The following is a 17561-nucleotide window of genomic DNA, read 5'->3' as shown; positions in this document are numbered from 1 at the left end:
AAATTCCTGTGTAGGTTGCTGGCATGTGGATAGGAATAAATTGCAAAATTAAAGAGGCACCATTTGAGTAGCTTTCAAGTTACAAAAATTACACAATTTCCAGCATATACAGGAGCTCAGCAATGTCACCAGCTGAGAATTTCGGATGGACTGTAACATGTCATAAGTCACTATAGCATGGATACGCATGAAGAAACTAACGACCCAATTATTTTAGCAAAATCTCAACTCAAATCTGCATTAAAGATGTCGAAAGTCGCCATCTATTAATGCATGTATCTATGGTATATATGCTAAAAAGTAAACTCATAATGATTTGTACTCACATATAGATATGTATAAGATTTATATAATAATTCACACTTTATGATCTTTTAGTAGTATATTGACTGAAAGTGTCTGTTCTTGTTTGGAGAGTAAACAACTCATATGATGTTTGAAAGTGCTTATGTTGAACCATAAATAGAATAAACATGGAGCTAAAGCTTTCATTTCATGTCTCCATGAGGACGCATAATATAATGATCATTCCAATAATGGTACATGTGAAGTACTAATAATAGCCTTTCCTTGATGTTTCCAATTTGCCCTTGCTCTGAATCTCTATTTGTGTGTATGCGTATGTGCGTGTGTATACATGCTATTGTTTTTGTGTAGTATAGAGCGAATAGTTATCTTTATTTTTATTTTTTATTCCTTTCCCTCTTTTCTCTAACTGCTACTACCTTCCTTCTCTAACAATGGATCTTATTCTCTCACTTTAGGATAGAGGGCAAGAATTTTTGTTCTTCCTTGTACTTACATTTCCCTTTATGGATTCCTTCTCATTTTCTAATTTTTACTTTTGAGAACACAACAAGAAAATGTGAAAAGAGAAACACTTACTTCATATAAGAGAATCGTGTATTTAAGACCAGTCAATCATAAGCGAGGACACGTGTGAGTTGTCGATTCGCCGAGCATTGTTGACCACATATGATACCATTCACTAGAACAATAATAATAATAAGTGAGAAATGACCACGGAATGTTATTCCTTGTGACAAACAGGTTTTGGGAGAGAGGAAATTGAAATTGAAGCAAAAGCTAAAAAGGTTTAATTCCACTGGAATTTGGAATGTGAGAATCTTAACTCAATGTAAAGCCAATAAGTCATATTCTCAAGTCAAGAATTTTCATTTTTTTTCCTTATTCCTTTCTACCCAAACCACAAAAAATGGGTTCGCCTTAGCTTTTTCTTTTTAGGTAATATAGTCAGATGCCTTCAGAATTCATGATTAGAGCTGTGTGCTCATAAGTTGAGCCACTTTATGATAATATTGCTGTGTTTAGAGATTGCTTAGGTTTTATGATACGCTCTTCTAATTATTCTTATAGCATTGGCCAACATGAACAAGTGATGTTTGAACAAATATTAGTAAAAAAAATTTCCCCATTTAAGGTGTTAATTTAAGTTAATGTTTATGTTCTATATAATTATTCTTGATTGTTTATGAGTCAAAGAGAGATCTAAAAACAATAGGCTATATTTATGTTCTATATATTATTCTCTTATCTGGGTTTATAAGTTTTTTTTTTTTAATAGAGCGATTATATTTGCTCAAAATTTGGTAGCTTCATTTTGACTGAAAATGCAATTCAAACTAATGACAAATCAAATCCAAAAGGGTCTAGAAGTCACTTGCAGTTACTAATAGTTTTCACAGCAACTTGTAAATTCAATAAATTTGAACAGAATTTTAAAATTTTTTTATCTTTCTCGCAGCCAATTTGTTGTAATCAATACTTTGTTCTAATTCCTTTTGCCTTAATGCAAATTTTGCACATCATTTCAGCATATTAATTTATTCTAGATCATTCTTACAGAATTTTCTTTGAATACCATCCATTTGTTCATGCACTACATTATAATTAATTAAGTAATGGAGATCATCTTTCCACTTATCCCTTAATCATAGTTCAGTTGGCTGTGAATATGAATTACGTCGGTGGTCACCTGAGTTCGAGTAATAATAGGAGACGAGGATTGGTGTTTTAATGGGTGAAATTGAAATTGTTGTACCAAACTACCATCTATATGCACTTGTTTGATAAAAATAATAGTATGTGGCATGATTTTATTAGATTGTGTCCTCTGTATAATATATAGATTAATCAATTTTCCAGATTCCAATGCATGTTAAAACTCTGTGGCTGATGAATGATCAAGATCACTTTTGGTACCAACAGCTAGGACAATGACTCTCTCACACACCATTCATTTCGCGTTTAAATTCTATAAATGGGGGGCGCCTTAGCTGTGATAAATACCAATACTAATAATAATAATATTGCCACCTTTTTTAATTTATTTATAAATGGGGCACATTCTCTTTGTAGCTTAGAGTCAAGCTTGTCAATTTCATGCATATATTCTAAGCCATTTTCATTTGCTAGCAACCAACTTGTTGGCTAAAAATACTAAGTTCACGGAAACAAGGCATATGCAAAAAAAGCAATTAAAAGCTTTTTTTTGTTCTGGTCCAACAATACTAGTTGTTGAATCTTTTCAATTTCTAGTTGCCTCGGCTCCTCCACTTCCACCCATTCCTTTCAGTTCAAAAGTTATTGAGCACCAAAAAGTTCCTATTCCATTTCTGTAAAAATAGATAAAATGTTCATGTAGGAATATTTTTAATTATTATGAGTTTAAATCATCGGTTGGGGCCAACAAAAATATGCAAGCAAGCACATGCAGCCAAATCTTTTTTGAGGTTCCATATTTTAATTATTGATAAATGAAATGGAAAATTTTCATTCAACTAGTTGCATATTTTGAATTTTGAGACCATCTTATTTTAAGCTCTCCATGAAGAGAGAGAGGGAGAGTATCATGCATGATAGCCTCACGATTACTATTTGTAAACAATATTTGTTAAAAAATTGTCATATAAAGAGAACCCATAGAATTATAAATTTGCTATCAGAAAATAAGATGGCTTATTATATGTTATGCAAGTTAAGGAATATGAGAACTGTATTAAAGTGGCATTAGTATCAAGTTCATTTAGCATTTGTGCTTTAACCTAGTGATTGGAACTCAAATCATACAATTGTGAGGTCATGAGTTCGAGCTCCCATAATGCATTGTGAAGGTTTAATTTCCTTTCTCAATTTGAGTGAAGACACTTTTGTTTCTTTCGAAATATGAAACAATCTTGTCTCTTTCGAAATATGAGCGAAATAGACGTCCTGGGTGAGCTTCATAAGAATTAATGTAAACTAGTCTCAGTGATAGTCAGATTTGAAGTAAATTAGTTCTAGTAATAGTATAGTTTATAAATATCAGTTGTAATCTTATATAATATGAGTTTTACTCTTGAGCAATAATCAATAGTCTCATGTAATAATAAAAAGAGAAAATATCCACTGTCCACCCATTTTTTTCAACTTTTTCAAAAATAGACAATTATTTTCTTTTTCTACAATCCACCTAAAGTTACATTTTATTTCACTTTTCCACTTCCGTTTGGAATCCGTTAAGAAAACTAACGGAAACTTAAAAAAAGAACAATTTACCCCCCAAATTAAAAATTACAATTTCACCTTAAAAATTACAAAAAATAATCAGATTAAATCTTATTATTTTTCTCATAGGTTAATAAAGAAATTAATTGTACAACCATCAAATGCATGTTTTTTTTAAATATGTCTGTAATTAAAATGCTAAATTATAACAGTATATTAAAAATAGCCTAATCTCGCAAACCATCAATTGAATTTAAGATAAGTAGAGTTTTATTAGTCATTGAGTTATAATCTCTAGTAGTTAAAATTTTTTTGTACTTCATTAACGTACCAATAATGATATTCATCATTAGATTTAATTATTTTTGGCATATTTTAGAGTAAAATTGTAATTTTTGTTTTGGGGGTAATTGTCATTTTTTAAGTTTCCGTTAGTTTTCTTAACGGATTCCAAACGAAAGTGAAAAAGTGAAACAAAATATAACTTTAGGTAGATTTCAGTAAAAAAATGTGTTTTTTAAAAAAAAATTAAAAAAAGTAGATGGTAGATATTTTCTCTAATAAAAAAAAAGTACCAAGTTCATTTAATTACTTTTTTATGTTTTTCAAGAGGGGCCCGGGCCTTACAAACAACATCTAGGCCCAGGCTTGGCCAAACTCGCCCCGGCCCATTTCTCCGCATTGGAGAACCATGTTCTTGTCCTCCTGATTGTAATACAAGACGTGGCGATAAAGTACAGGCTCCAAAGTTAGCTTCACTCTAATCCTCTACCCTCCGGCGCACCGAGTCCAAAAACTCCGCTAAATTCAAGAAACAAACAAGAACGTAACTCACGCTACTGCTGAAGAAAGAGGTTCTATGGAGGGTTTTAGCAGACAGCAGAGAGCAGAAACAAATAGAACAAAAACAAAAACAATGGCAACAGATTCAAATCCCGATCAAAATACACTTCGATGCCATCACTGTGCAGGCCCGCTTTCAATGAAAATGGTATCTCTTATTGTTATACTTATTATAATTATTATATTTCTTTTTGTGAAGTTTTGGGCTGATCCGGAATTTGATTGCAGGAGACAAGTGAGTGGACAGTGGCTCCTTTCATAAGGGATAGTTTTTCCATGGTAATTTTTCTTCTTGTTTCTCTTTTATAGGTGCAGTTATTTTTCCTATGGGATTCTTATTTGAATTTGTAGAGTTTAATTCTGTGTGAATTTAGTAGGTTTTGTTATTTGGATCTTAAGAGCAATGAAAATTAGGATCCTTTTTCATTATTTCTAATTGAGGATGCTTGTGCTAAGATAATATTTAATGCTATCTTTGTTGGCTGAAGTTTGGGCTTTGGAATTCCAATTTATTATAATTGTAGACTTAGGTCTTTTATTTTTTATTCTATCCTATTCTAGTTTTATGGCCAAATTTCATAATGCCGAGTACAAGTGTGCAACTCAAAAACTTTGATTGCATCTTTGTGTCTTTATTTTTTTATTTTTTTGGTTGCGTCTTATTGGTGGTGTTGGGCTTTATCTTTTTTTTTCCCCCCTAATCTTTGTTGCTATGAATAATTTAGATTGGCACAGCTGTTGGTGGTACAACAAGTGCATTCTATGGATTCAACCATGGTAAAGTGTTATTTTCCTTTTGTCATTTAAGGTTTCATATTTTAATTTGTTTCTTTGTTTATATTTCCACTAAATAATTCATATCCCAAAATATTAGAAATTTTTTTGAGTAAGATAAATGACAAGAAAGGAAAAGGAGTGACAAGCTTGAAAAGTGGATATTAAATGATTCAACGCCTTCGCTGATTTCTTGGATGTTAAATAATAATAAAAAATCATAAGTTTCCTAGGCACTGCAATATTTTCTCATATTTAGTATTTAGGAATTTTTATTGGATAATTTAAAATCACATAGTCTTTGTTTGTTATTGCAGTGATGCCAGTTGTCCGAAGATGGGTAAAAGGACCCATGTGGTTGCATTTCCTAGTTGGTGTAAGTGACTTGGTGCATTATGATATTTCATATTTTCTCCTTTTTTTTTCCTTGTTTAGTCCCATCTCTCTCTGCTCAATTCAAGAAACATGAAATAATTTTTATTAATAATTAAACAAATATCTATGAAGATAGTAGATAAGCAGTCCACGTCAAAAAACCAATTGTAATGACAAAGTGCAACTTAGAAAACCAAGTGTAGGAAAAATAGTCTCCCAATCTCTATGAATGAAGAAGAAAAGAAGTATATGTACATTGTTTGTAATTGATGCCCCTTAAAGATCTAGGAAGCTGATTAACATAAAAGAAAAGTCGTTTTTAGCTGATAATGGAACACAAGAATTTGGAATGACCCTCCTAGCGTCCTTTAAGAGGTTGAACCTAAATCTTTAAGCAATAAAGTAATAAACAAACAAAATAATGAATGTTCAATGCTTTTAAGATCTTTTCAGACCATGACAGACTGATTAGTGGGCAAGCATGCTTTAGGCCAATGTCTTTATTCATTGTTAGGAGTATAGTCCTTCCATGAGCCTAAGACCAAGAAAAGAATTGAATATTACAAGGAACTTTAGCCTCCCCTACATTAAAGCTGGTTGGGATTGAAAAAAGGAGGAAATTTGCATGCCAAACAACATGAAGAGTCAAGACTCTAAACTCTGCAATGGGTTTATCTGCCTTACAATAGTTGTATGTTACAACTTGTCACAAGTTTTTCGTTACACTTTTCAACTTATTTGTTACATTTTTCAATTTTGCATTATACTTATCAAGTTAAGGCTAAAGCTCAAAATTGTAATGGAAAGGTTTTGACCAGCAACGAAGAACTTATGGACAATAACGAAAAATTTGTGACGGTTGTAACATGCAACTGTTGTAAAGTAGTTTCTCCCATATGCTTCTTCAAACTATTTAAAGAAACAGTGTCAATCTAACAAAGAAGAGAAGACTGCTCCCCAATTCTTTTGGCATTTTAGTTAAGAGTTCTATTGCATCCTTGTTTTGGATGTTTATATTCATATTTTCTTTTCTTGAGAATGTATATTAATAATTTAAATCTTTACAAAGCTGTGTTTGTCTCTCCCTCCAAGAGTGTTGTATTAATGGTATTGTCATGTGTAACTAAGTTTTGTAGCTTCTATCTTTTGTTTCTGGAAACTCACTACACCTAGCCATTAGATTTTTCTTTTGTATATAATATAATGGACATTAGATCTATTTTTTAAAGCAAGCAGGTTGATATTCATGAAAATTAATGACGTTTGATGGTATATGCATGTGGACCTCAATTCGCCCCACTTCCTTTGTGAACATGCAGGCACCCCCTGTGATAGTATTCTCTTCAGCATGTGCTGGATTGACAGGTTAGATGATTACCCTTTCACCTTCATTTGGCTTGCAACTTCATTGAAAAATTTAGAATTACAGTTGTCGTAGACAATTGCATAATAAATTGTATTTAATAGATCTTCGTATTAATCACTTTAGTTAAAACAATTAATTGGTTGACCGTTTGATTGAGATATAAAGAAATGAATTCATGATTTGGTACATTGAAAAGTCAATCTTTATGCAATTTTAGAAAAAGTCCATGTTGGAACTGCCTTGGTACATAACAAAACTGGGTTAATGCGAAATTAATATGCTTCATCTCTTTGAAAATTTTTAGGTGGTGCTGTTCCGGCCATAGCCCAACTAGCTTCATCTTCTTACCATGCAGCAATCTCATCACATTCACAACCTTCTCCGTCTTCAATCTCATCACATTCACAACCTTCTCCGTCTTCAAGAGGATGATAAGATGCACAAGTATACGACTTCCTTTACGCTGTAATATCAACCATAAAATGTCCATCAATGGGCATTTGTTAGAGCCATGTACATGCCTTCTTACTACAGAGATTTACAACTTTAGCACATATTAGTCATGTAGCAGCATTACAGTTTTGGTCTTTCTGTAACAAAGGCTTCAATATTCTATTGCTATTTCGAATGTTTTCGTAAAAGAGCCTCCCACAAGTTATAAGGTGAATTTAGATGCTTTATGACGCACTGAGTGCAGTTGAATGCAACTCTTCTGGGCTCATTCAAACAATTTTCTCAACTCATGAAAAGTTGCTTTGTTAAATTAATATGTGATAATACTTTATTGGACGAACATTACGAAATTGATAGAAAATTCATTTATTGGTATTAAAAGTATTTTTCTTAAATAACTCCCGATAAGCTTCAGATACTGCAGTCCATTGACGCATAAAATTTTAAAGGTTTGTACGGGGCTGTGAGTCATAGCAAAGGCATACATCTTTGAATTATTAATATAAAGTTCGATAAATACAAAAATTGAAAATTTAATTTTTCCTAAATCAGAAGCTATATATTACATGTTAATTTCAAAATCACTGCAGCAGAGACTCAGTACAAAACAAAACATTTTCTTTTATCAGAAAAAACAACAATTAAATAAAAGGAAAAAGGAAACAAAACATGGTGAAAAGCGGAACCCATAGTTTCCAACCACAGCACATCTAACATGTATGAAATGGCCGCCAGAAGTTTGTACCGTGAGAGGGATTAAGTGCTGAAGTACTACAGAATTCCACGTCTACAATAACCTGTAAACACGTATTTCACAAATAAAGGGAATTTGAAAACATAATGCCTCGGCGAAGGCTTTCACTGGCTGCAGCAAACTTCTTCTCCAAATTAACTTCTCCAACAGCTTGAGCAGCTGCACGCAACTGAAATTGTAAAAATGAAAAAAGAGCTCAGTAGAAGCTATTGAAATTTGAAACTTTTTTTTAACTCCCAGTGGCAGGCCATTACAATTTGGCACCACTCCTAGGAAATCCCAGATAAAGGGCCACCTAAGAAAAGGCCCCAACCTTCATCAGGCTTGTATGTCCACAGGAAACCTTGGTCTAGGACTAGGAGAGACCTTAGGGAGCAAAATTCACAAAACAAGAAAAGAGGCAGGATAGGTACTCTTTGACAACAGAGATAAAGCCAAGGCATCAAGAGCAATATGCACTCCTGAGTATACAACAATTCCTATGACAAAAATTCCACTGCACATATCTGTACAATAGTTCTTCCACCTCGAATACAATAGTTTCGCTGTAAAAGGTTTTCGTTACTTTCATTTTCTAATCTCATTTTATTAACAAGAAAACTTGTACCTTATTTATTGCTTGTCCGAGGACTGATAAATATGATCAGAGATGGAGGGAAGGATTACCATGAAGTGATATTCTAAAAAACACGGCCCTCCATGACTATAATTTCAAAAAAATTTATCTTACCTGGTTCAAAAACTCATCGAGTCTTCTAGCACTCCTAATGATACTACCCTCAAATATATCAGTCATTTGAATAACCTCTGCAAAAGTTGCACCCTGGGAACAGAAATATGAACAGAATAGCTCAATCTAATCGACAAATATTAGATAAGAAATAACCAGATATGCAAACTAACTCAAACAAAAATAAAAATAAAGCAAGATCCCGTCATGTAAACCATATGTTAATGACAGAACACCTCACAACTCATAAATCAAAGAGTAGTCACAAAAATTTCATCAATGACCCAAAATTACATGAAACTTGTGAGACGAAATATAAGCAGACTGTCCAAAACCAAATGACAGCAAAATAAGATACATCAGTTTAGGTTGCCATGTTGATGTTGTCTCCCTATGCATGATGTGAAACAATAATGTTAACACCAAAAATATAAAACACTAACCTTTGACCAACAGTAAATCACATCCATCAAAAACGGCCTGACAGTTGACTCCACGTATTCATCAACATTTACTTCCAGTTTGCACTCATTTTGTATCTGTGAAAATGTGAGGAACTTTCAATTATGTTTTCTAATGAATAAATTAGTGAGCAAGACATTAAAAGAAAGACATAACACCTCTGCTATTTTTCTCGCACTCTCTTGAAGTTGTTGTAATGGTTTAGCAAGCTCCATTCTCAAATTTATTTGCTCACTTGATTTGTCTACTGGAATAAAACAACTTGCAAGAGCTGCAACTTGGTGATGATCAAGATCATTGAATGTACCTGACCAAAATTTTGGCAACAATTGAGATGAGATTCTGCATATAATGGAAACAAAATCGAGGAACAGATGGTTAAATATTCACCATTGAACATGAGCTCAGTAACAAGGAGTTCATCTCCTGTGTCTATCAAACAAGCTGCTCGTCCCTTCAACTGGACAACACCATCAGCATCAATATGGCCAAGTTTTTTCAAGACCCGTGAGCGGTTTTTAAGTTCATCCCGGAATTTTTGGATCTGAAAAATAGTGCCAACGAATAAAAGTATCAAACATGTAAAAACAGCAACATGCAATTTCAAGTGGTCACAACGGTGATAAAAACAAAATATTTACACAATTTCATAGCTGGGAGTAATAATATCAATAATCCTGCTATTTCAAGCTCACGTAAGATCTACTGAGGGAGAATCTGGCAGTGGAAAGTACCTGGGAGTCACGCATTTTTGACTTGAGCTGCTGAATCTCATGATTCACCTCTGCTTTCCTTTGGAAACATCTAATTTGATTCTCATCTTGAGACTGCAGTGCACAAAGGAGTCAGTAGAGAGCACAACGCTTGGGATAACTTATTCAAACTACCATCGCTATTTTTTATGTAGTGATAATAAATCCATTTTTTTTATATTTAGAGAATAAATTAAGAACATATATTAATTGAGGAAAGAAGAGTGGCACATGCCCAAAGAGGTAACAACAGTCCTAGCACCTCTTGTGAGCTGCTCTTAATAAATGGCCAATCAAAAAATTCTTCTGTTATTGATGCGCTTCTTCAGCCGTACTTGAAAAGTGATCCTCTGCTCATGCTGAAAACGTAAGCATCACAGATGCTCTGGTTAAGCTTAGAGAGTTTTCCCCATGACCGTGACACACAATCCCAATCCATCATTATGGAAATTTTCGAAATCTGCTAGACTGCTACTTTACGAGATTCTAAATGAAATTCTCTGGCAATGGTTCTTTCCTGATCCACTAAACAAGTTTTTTCCCAAAGAACTGGTGTCACTATTTCTATCATCGTTCTTATTTCTATTAATTTACAATAAGATTGGCTCGCTTATACATTGAATTGGTATTCTCAAAACAAAAATTTATACTCCTTCACTCCCCATCTACTGTAGTATTTCAAAGTCAACAATAACATCATATGAGAATGTGGCATTAATCAAACAGCATACAGCTATTTCCAACCTTATTCAGTGGATGAGCAAACAGCTTGTGCTCAAGTTCCTCAATTTGATTCACCAAATCAACAACTTCAGGATCTTCGATCTTCATATCCTGCAAATCCATTAAAATAAAACATACATAAATAACGGCATTTGATTCAACAATTGCAAAAACTATTAAATTCATGCTTTCTGACAATTATAACGACAACTCAAATAATGTTTCAAAGACTTCACTGCAGACATATAATGCTCAAGAAAAGTCAATTCAAAAATTAAGTGTACGAAACCAATAGCTGAATCACTTGAAGAAACATTATATCAATATGGATAATGGGTCAACAGATAGGTACATTGTGAGCAAGAAATAATGGAAGACAGAAACCTAGATGAAGTAAATTAATTTTAAACAGAATGCACACGGCCAAACTAACAAAATTAGGTTATCTGTCTATGAGCTTTCAGTTGTAATAATTTGGAAGTAAAATAAAGAAGATGACAGTCCGATGCATTTGCATATGCTGGTAGGATACACAAAACACATAAGCATAGTCAGACTTCCAACTAGGAGTGCAGATTAAAAAATTTTGAATTCTATTAATGAGCTAACACAATATCACCTGATAGGCAAGTTTTGCCATGTCCCAAAGGATAAAACCATACATGAACAAAATCTCCAAAAACCAAACTAGATACTTTGATAAATTTGCACTACATCTAACTATCTATTGCTTGATGTTAAATATATCATGATATCTGACTAGAACATTTAGTCACCTTTACGGGATTGAGCTTTGGCAGGCCTTGAGGGAACCGAGACTCCAGCTCCTGAACAGCAAGAAGTATACTTTGCCTTGCATCCAGAGGTCGTAGATCAGGAGGAACAGATAATCTGATTTTGCTTAAAGTGGAAATTAGGGGCAGCTGAACAGGGACCTGTAAGCAGAGGGATGTGAATACTGCTTTCACCACAATGTAAATTCAGATTCTTGAAGCAGGATCATGTCTTGGTATGTGTCAACTAACCACGTGCATTTCACCATTTTCTCCAGGTTGAGGTGGGCATGGCTTTGGCCGTGATCCATTTTCACTTGAAGCAGGCGAACAATGAAGCAAAGTATCCACTATATAACCACCACCTCGTGAAGGCAAGGTGCCTACACCTGCTGACGGCTTTTTGACAACATTGACTACAACTCCCCAGCCCCAATCTGTTCCACCTTCTCTTACCTTGATCTGAAACAAGCATATAAAAAGTTATTGAGAACATATTTAACTCATAGTAATTCTTAAAATCCACCAGCAATATTCTCAACTTAAGGCAGCAATTAAGATGATACAACAATTAATCTTTTCAATGAATGACAAAAGAAATTATTGCAAGTTTTTCTTCTTTTCAGTTTTTAGTGAAAATTATCAATGATCTGCTATTAATAAACTAAATCACACCCCATAGCGACACACACGTGTTAGTATCAAGCAACCCATAACTGACAAGTGCTACAGTTACCCAAGAACAGACCATCGCACAACGTACAGAAAACCTAAATCTCACGGCAATGTGCAAAAAGTAAACCAAAAGATCCCTCAAAAAAGTTCCTCAAAGCAAAAAAATGAACAAAAATGTTAGTCCGCCATAAAAATCCCAGAGATAAAACATTATCCAGAAAAAGAAAAACAAGCTTGAATTTGATTTATGTAATTTTCTTAGAGCTACAAGCTGTAAGGACAATGTTCTTATTTCAAATTTAGAGTCACCTTTTGACATGATGGTTTGGGTTAAGAGCTTATTTGAGGTTTTAAAAAAAAGTAGCATAAAAACTGGTACTAATCAGTTACTTACATATTACCTTTTGAAATATCTTTTATTTTTTTCACGTGTAAAAACTACAACCTCATGCATTCAAACAATCTCTCTTTAATCGGCCAGGAACCAGTAAATTGTGCTTCTGAAACATAAAATACAAACAATTTTACCAAATCAGAATATTTTTCATCAGACATTAAATGATACAGTGGTGGAGTCCATAAATGATCTACTGAGATGGAAGTTTTAATTGACTATATGTTTGACAGAAAAAACATCTCCAACTAATTTTGAATTAAACATATATTTGAAGCTCCTCCGAGTTTTTCCTTGAAGATAACTATAAAAATTGAAGGGCCAAGAACATGTAACGGTATCACTTACAAAAAAAATATTAACGATTTAGCTAACTAGAGTGTTGTTCTCAGCACATACCAGCCGACCGGAACCAAGATAATAAAGAACTCTTTCAGGCCTTGTTATTTCTGACATCAACTTCTTCTCAAGTTGGGCTATGTCAAGTTTCAGCTTATGATACTCAGCAACTTCAGCCTATACTAGAAAACAAAAGTTCATGTAAATTACAAGAACTAATGAAAAAACCAAGGGAACTGACATTACCTCTCCTGAGGCATCAAGTGAGGCAGCTTCTTCTTCCAGCTTTGAAACTTTTTTTCCTATATCAGGTAAAGCCTGAAAAGATGCAAGGATTTCATTCAATTAAATCACCTGCAATTAATCAACAACCTAAATGCCGATGAAAGAAAGAAGAGATCGAAAAGAAACCTTTTCGTACTGAAATTGATGAAATGAATTCTTTATCACATGTTCAGCAGTGAACTGGCCTTCTGCACGGCTCATTAAATTTAAAATTGAATAGTAGCTCAGTCTGAAAGTACTAACTAGAGGAGCTGGTTTACCCAAAACCATGTCCTTAAGCGTATTCATCTCCATCTGCCGAAAACAATGACAAAGACATTGGTTTGATGAAATAGAACAATTGAACAAATTCCTTTTATTCCTTCGATTCAGACATTTAGAAAGGAATCACAATAAGCAGTTACTTAAGGCCAAAACCAGATGTTATTAGTTTAAATTTAACCTTACGTTAGAGCTCAAATACTGTTGTTGGGTCCTTACTTTAAGTTAATGGATTTAGGCCAAGTGGTAATTTTACATGGTAGCAAAGCCAATTTGACTAAATGGCCTCATGTTTAAATCTTCCCACCATCTTAATAAAGTTCTAATAAGTTGTATTTTTGTTAGTAGATATGTATGTGTCTGACGTTTTGGCAGTGGTTTTGTTTAATCACATGTACTTTGCATTTGCACTTGATGGCATATGTTAGAGCTTAAATAGTATTGCCTAGGCCTTATCCATTAGCTTAAACTTTTAGACAAAATGGCCACTTAAGACAATAAAAACCTAAGTAACATCAAATCAGACTATTGCGCACTCAAAGCTAAGTTCAAGTAAAACTTGGAAAGGATAACTAACAGCTGATTAAAGAACCTTAACAAAATAGAATTTTTCTTTTTAAAAAAGAAGTGACTTATTACCTGCTCATCAACCATTATTATACAAATTCCACGGTCATCTTTGCCACGGCGTCCAGCCCTTCCACTCATCTACAGGATTTACATAATAGTAGTTATGCATTTGAATATAAGAGGAAAAAAGAAAAGAGAAAAAGATGTACGTCTATCTCCCAACAGACGAAAGAATAGGCCAGCACTCACCTGTATATACTCACCAGAACCAATATAACGATGACTATCACCATCCCATTTCTTAACAGCTGTGAACACAACGGTCTTGGCAGGCATGTTTAAACCCATGGCAAACTATGACAAATAGAATAAAATGTAAGAGCTCTTCAACATTAGTATATAAACTGAAAAAATGAACAACTCCACAGACCCAAAATGTAGGGCTCAGATTCAAGACAAAATAAAGAAAAACGATGCAAAGAGAAAATCTTACTGTTTCTGTGGCGAAGAGGGCCTTCACAAGACCTTCCTGGAAAAGAAGCTCCACCAATTCCTTGATTACAGGCAGAAGGCCAGAATGATGAACGGCAATACCTCGCTTAAGTAAAGGCAACATCAACTCAATAGCCGGTAAATTTCTGTCTTCCTCATTCAAGCAGTCCACTGCATTCTGAAAAACCTGCTCAACTGTATCCTTTTCCTCTTGTGTATTAAAATCAAGCTTAGACATAGACATAGCATGTTGTTCGCATTCTCTTCTACTGAAGCTAAATACAATGACCGGCTGAAATTTTCGTTCCATGATCATCTGAAATTTGGAAATGGATTCTGACTCAAGCAACATACCACAATATAGATAAAAGAAGGGAAGAAAAGAAAATGAATAAAAGATTTAGAATGCCCTTGATGTGCTACATAACTGACATGAGAAGGTAATAACATCCAAAATGGTAACACTGAAAATTCATATCAGAAACTGCATAAACAGATCAAACAGGGTCTCATCAAGCCATGCAAAGTTTCCAGCCCAAACCAAATGAATCAGAAATAGTGATAGATACAAAAAGGCATATGCAGTTTATGACAATCACCAAAAACACAATTAAAACAAAATAGAATAATAACAACCATAACAGGCTCACACACTTGTCTAAAGACTCGTCTTAAGCCTCCTGTGGTGAAAATAGCCCTACAGTAACATGGTTCAAAGCTCAAATAGCTGTTGAGGGATTTTGTTTTTTCCCGGAATCAAGAATTTATATCAGCATCTTTTGTATAACCTCATCTTTAATTACTGTAAAAGCAAACATTCAGAACCTAAATCCCCATATAATGTTCTGAACTTTATTATAAAAAAAAAAAAAAAAGAACTTTGGGATGAATTTAAAAGAATGGGAAAGAGACTAACTATAATATAGATAAGTTTTCTGACCTGAAATTTATTTCACTTAGTTATGACCTCATTTATGGTAATATTTAGTTAGACTCTCATTTATTGTAATAATGCCATCAATAGAAGTCAACTTCCAACTACCATTCTACGCAACTAACATAAGTATGGAGAAATTTTAAAAGGAAAAGAGAGAAAGAACTATTAGAAGGACAAAGAAGCATCATGGTTCTTCTTCTTTTCTCCTTTTTTTCCAATTTCTCTATTTATGACACAACTTTTCACTTCAAGAGAAGAGTGATATTCCACAGAATTAAAATAAAGAACTGTTGAATTGAAAATCAGAAGTTTCTTTAGTAAGAGTATTCTAATTCCCATAGTCAGACTCCTAAGTCATGCCAGCAAGACATATTTCTTTGAGACAGATTATATCGATTATATCATAAGGCATAAGAGTGGATATAAAATGGCTGTGAGAAATAGTTAACCATCACTTACAATGATACCAATAAAATTGCTCCAAGAATGAAAGAAAGATGGTAACAAGCCACGATCAAATAATTTAGAAGAACATCATTTCAGGACATCTAACAACACTGAATCAAGAACAATAGTTAGAAATAGTGGTTGCACCTTCACAATTTTGAATATGTCTGAACCCCCTGAACCACTCCCACCTTTGGCCATTCTCCCACTTGCTTTTCCATTTTCTCTCCTGCCACCTATTTTCTGCTTTAAGAAAGTATCTTGCAGCTTCACAAAATTATCCTCTCTAAACTGCTCTTTCTCATCAACAACAAGATACAATCCACTCCCACCCACCGGAAAAACATAGTGCTGTAAAGGTGTTGGTCGAAAATCTGTGTACACCACATGGCAAGGCTGTTTGTGCAAATGACAAATCCACTCGGCAAACTGTGTGGCATTGGACATTGTCGCAGAAAGAAAAACCATCTTAATAGCTGGCGGTAAAAATATAATACTCTCCTCCCAAACAACCCCTCTTTCTCTATCTTTCATGTAATGAATTTCATCAAAAATAACCCAAGCAACTTCCTTCAAGACCTCCGACCCCCGATAAAGCATTCCTCGTAGAATTTCTGTTGTCATGACCAAACAACTAGCATTAGGCGAGAGAGTAACATCACCAGTCATCAATCCAACATCTTTAAACTCTTGATGTAACTCCCTGTACTTCTGGTTACTCAAAGCTTTCAAAGGTGAAGTGTATATAACCCTCTGCTTATCTCTGAAAGCCATTGCTATCGCATACTCAGCAACAGCAGTTTTACCTGCTGATGTATGAGCTGAGACAAGAACCGACTCATTTCTCTCCAAGCATGCAACCGACACTCGCTGAAATGGGTCGAGCTCGAAACTGTAGGTTTTTGCCATCTCACCATTATACACCGGATTAGCAAAAGTCCCATGAATTGCTTCATCTTTAGTCAAAGCATAGCCACTGGGGACTGCAACCTCATGCACACATGAGCGTGTCAGATTTCGTTGCTTTTTGGTGGATTCTTCCTCTGGGGTTCCAGTGACATGTAAATCCTCTTCAGGTGCTTTCCTCTTCCCAGCCATCAGTGATTCTTCCATTTCCAGTGTTTAAGCCTATCTCGTTCTCAGCTTCAATCAGGTTTGGGGTTACTTCAACACAATCTTCAAAAGCATATCTGTCTTCCTTTCAGCTAAAACACTGCTAGCGCACACACGCACACACTCTCCATAAAACAAGAAACAAAAATCAGCTCTAAATTGCCACATTATCATTAATACTAATTTTGCAAAAAAAAGTTAAAAAATTAGAATGACTTATTTTATTTTTCATATGAAAAACACTTTCACCAGCCACCAGGCTTATTCAATAGTTACATAAATTAACATTAACAAAATGTTAATAAAACACTAACTAATATGAAGAGTTACCGGCGGAGACCTGGGTCAGCGGTGCGTCTGTCTGTGATTTCCTACAACGTTCCAGCGGGATTCCGGTAAGGCGAACGAAGAAATTCTGGCAGCGAGGCACGCGATTTGAGAAGAGTAGCTACCTAGGGTTTCTTTGCTGGAAAGCGCGAATTTCAGAAATCCCCAATTCCCTTAATTTTTTTAATTAAAAAACTATTATTTGATAT

The 17561-nt window shown here is 34.3% G+C and overlaps 2 protein-coding genes across 4 annotated transcripts; one reads left to right on the top strand and one right to left on the bottom strand.

The window, feature by feature from the left end:
* Positions 1–4236: 4236 nt before the first annotated feature.
* Positions 4237–7543, top strand: LOC18046923. Its single transcript, XM_006443312.2, has 6 exons — positions 4237–4498; positions 4579–4629; positions 5076–5127; positions 5442–5500; positions 6819–6864; positions 7170–7543. The coding sequence occupies exons 1-6, from the start codon at positions 4367–4369 to the stop codon at positions 7295–7297; spliced, it is 468 nt and encodes a 155-aa protein (XP_006443375.1). The 5' UTR covers positions 4237–4366; the 3' UTR covers positions 7298–7543.
* On the bottom strand, positions 7242–17561 carry LOC18046242 (DExH-box ATP-dependent RNA helicase DExH10). Of its 3 annotated transcripts, XR_002906278.1 has the most exons (18): positions 17356–17561; positions 16060–17150; positions 14530–14844; positions 14286–14390; positions 14106–14174; positions 13332–13499; positions 13167–13238; positions 12981–13097; positions 11765–11974; positions 11516–11674; positions 10761–10850; positions 9999–10091; positions 9655–9808; positions 9423–9571; positions 9246–9341; positions 8803–8895; positions 8064–8241; positions 7242–7328 (listed from the first exon to the last, which is right to left on the bottom strand). XR_002906278.1 is itself a non-coding variant. In XM_024187025.1 (17 exons), exons 2-17 carry the CDS (start codon positions 17023–17025, stop codon positions 8131–8133), a joined length of 2967 nt encoding a protein of 988 aa, XP_024042793.1. In that variant the 5' UTR covers positions 17026–17150; positions 17356–17561; the 3' UTR covers positions 7851–8130. The 3 variants fall into 3 exon arrangements, 2 of the variants coding, with proteins under 2 accessions (XP_024042793.1, XP_006443372.1); XM_024187025.1 differs by lacking the exon at positions 7242–7328 and having other exon boundaries at positions 7851–8241; XM_006443309.2 differs by lacking the exon at positions 7242–7328 and having other exon boundaries at positions 7851–8241; positions 17366–17561.

Source organism: Citrus clementina, unplaced genomic scaffold (assembly GCF_000493195.1).
Source record: "Citrus clementina cultivar Clemenules unplaced genomic scaffold, Citrus_clementina_v1.0 scaffold_3, whole genome shotgun sequence".
NCBI classification, from domain to species: Eukaryota; Viridiplantae; Streptophyta; class Magnoliopsida; order Sapindales; family Rutaceae; genus Citrus; species Citrus x clementina.
The sequence above is the reverse complement of the archived record's forward strand: the minus strand, read 5'-3'. Positions and strand labels throughout refer to the sequence as shown.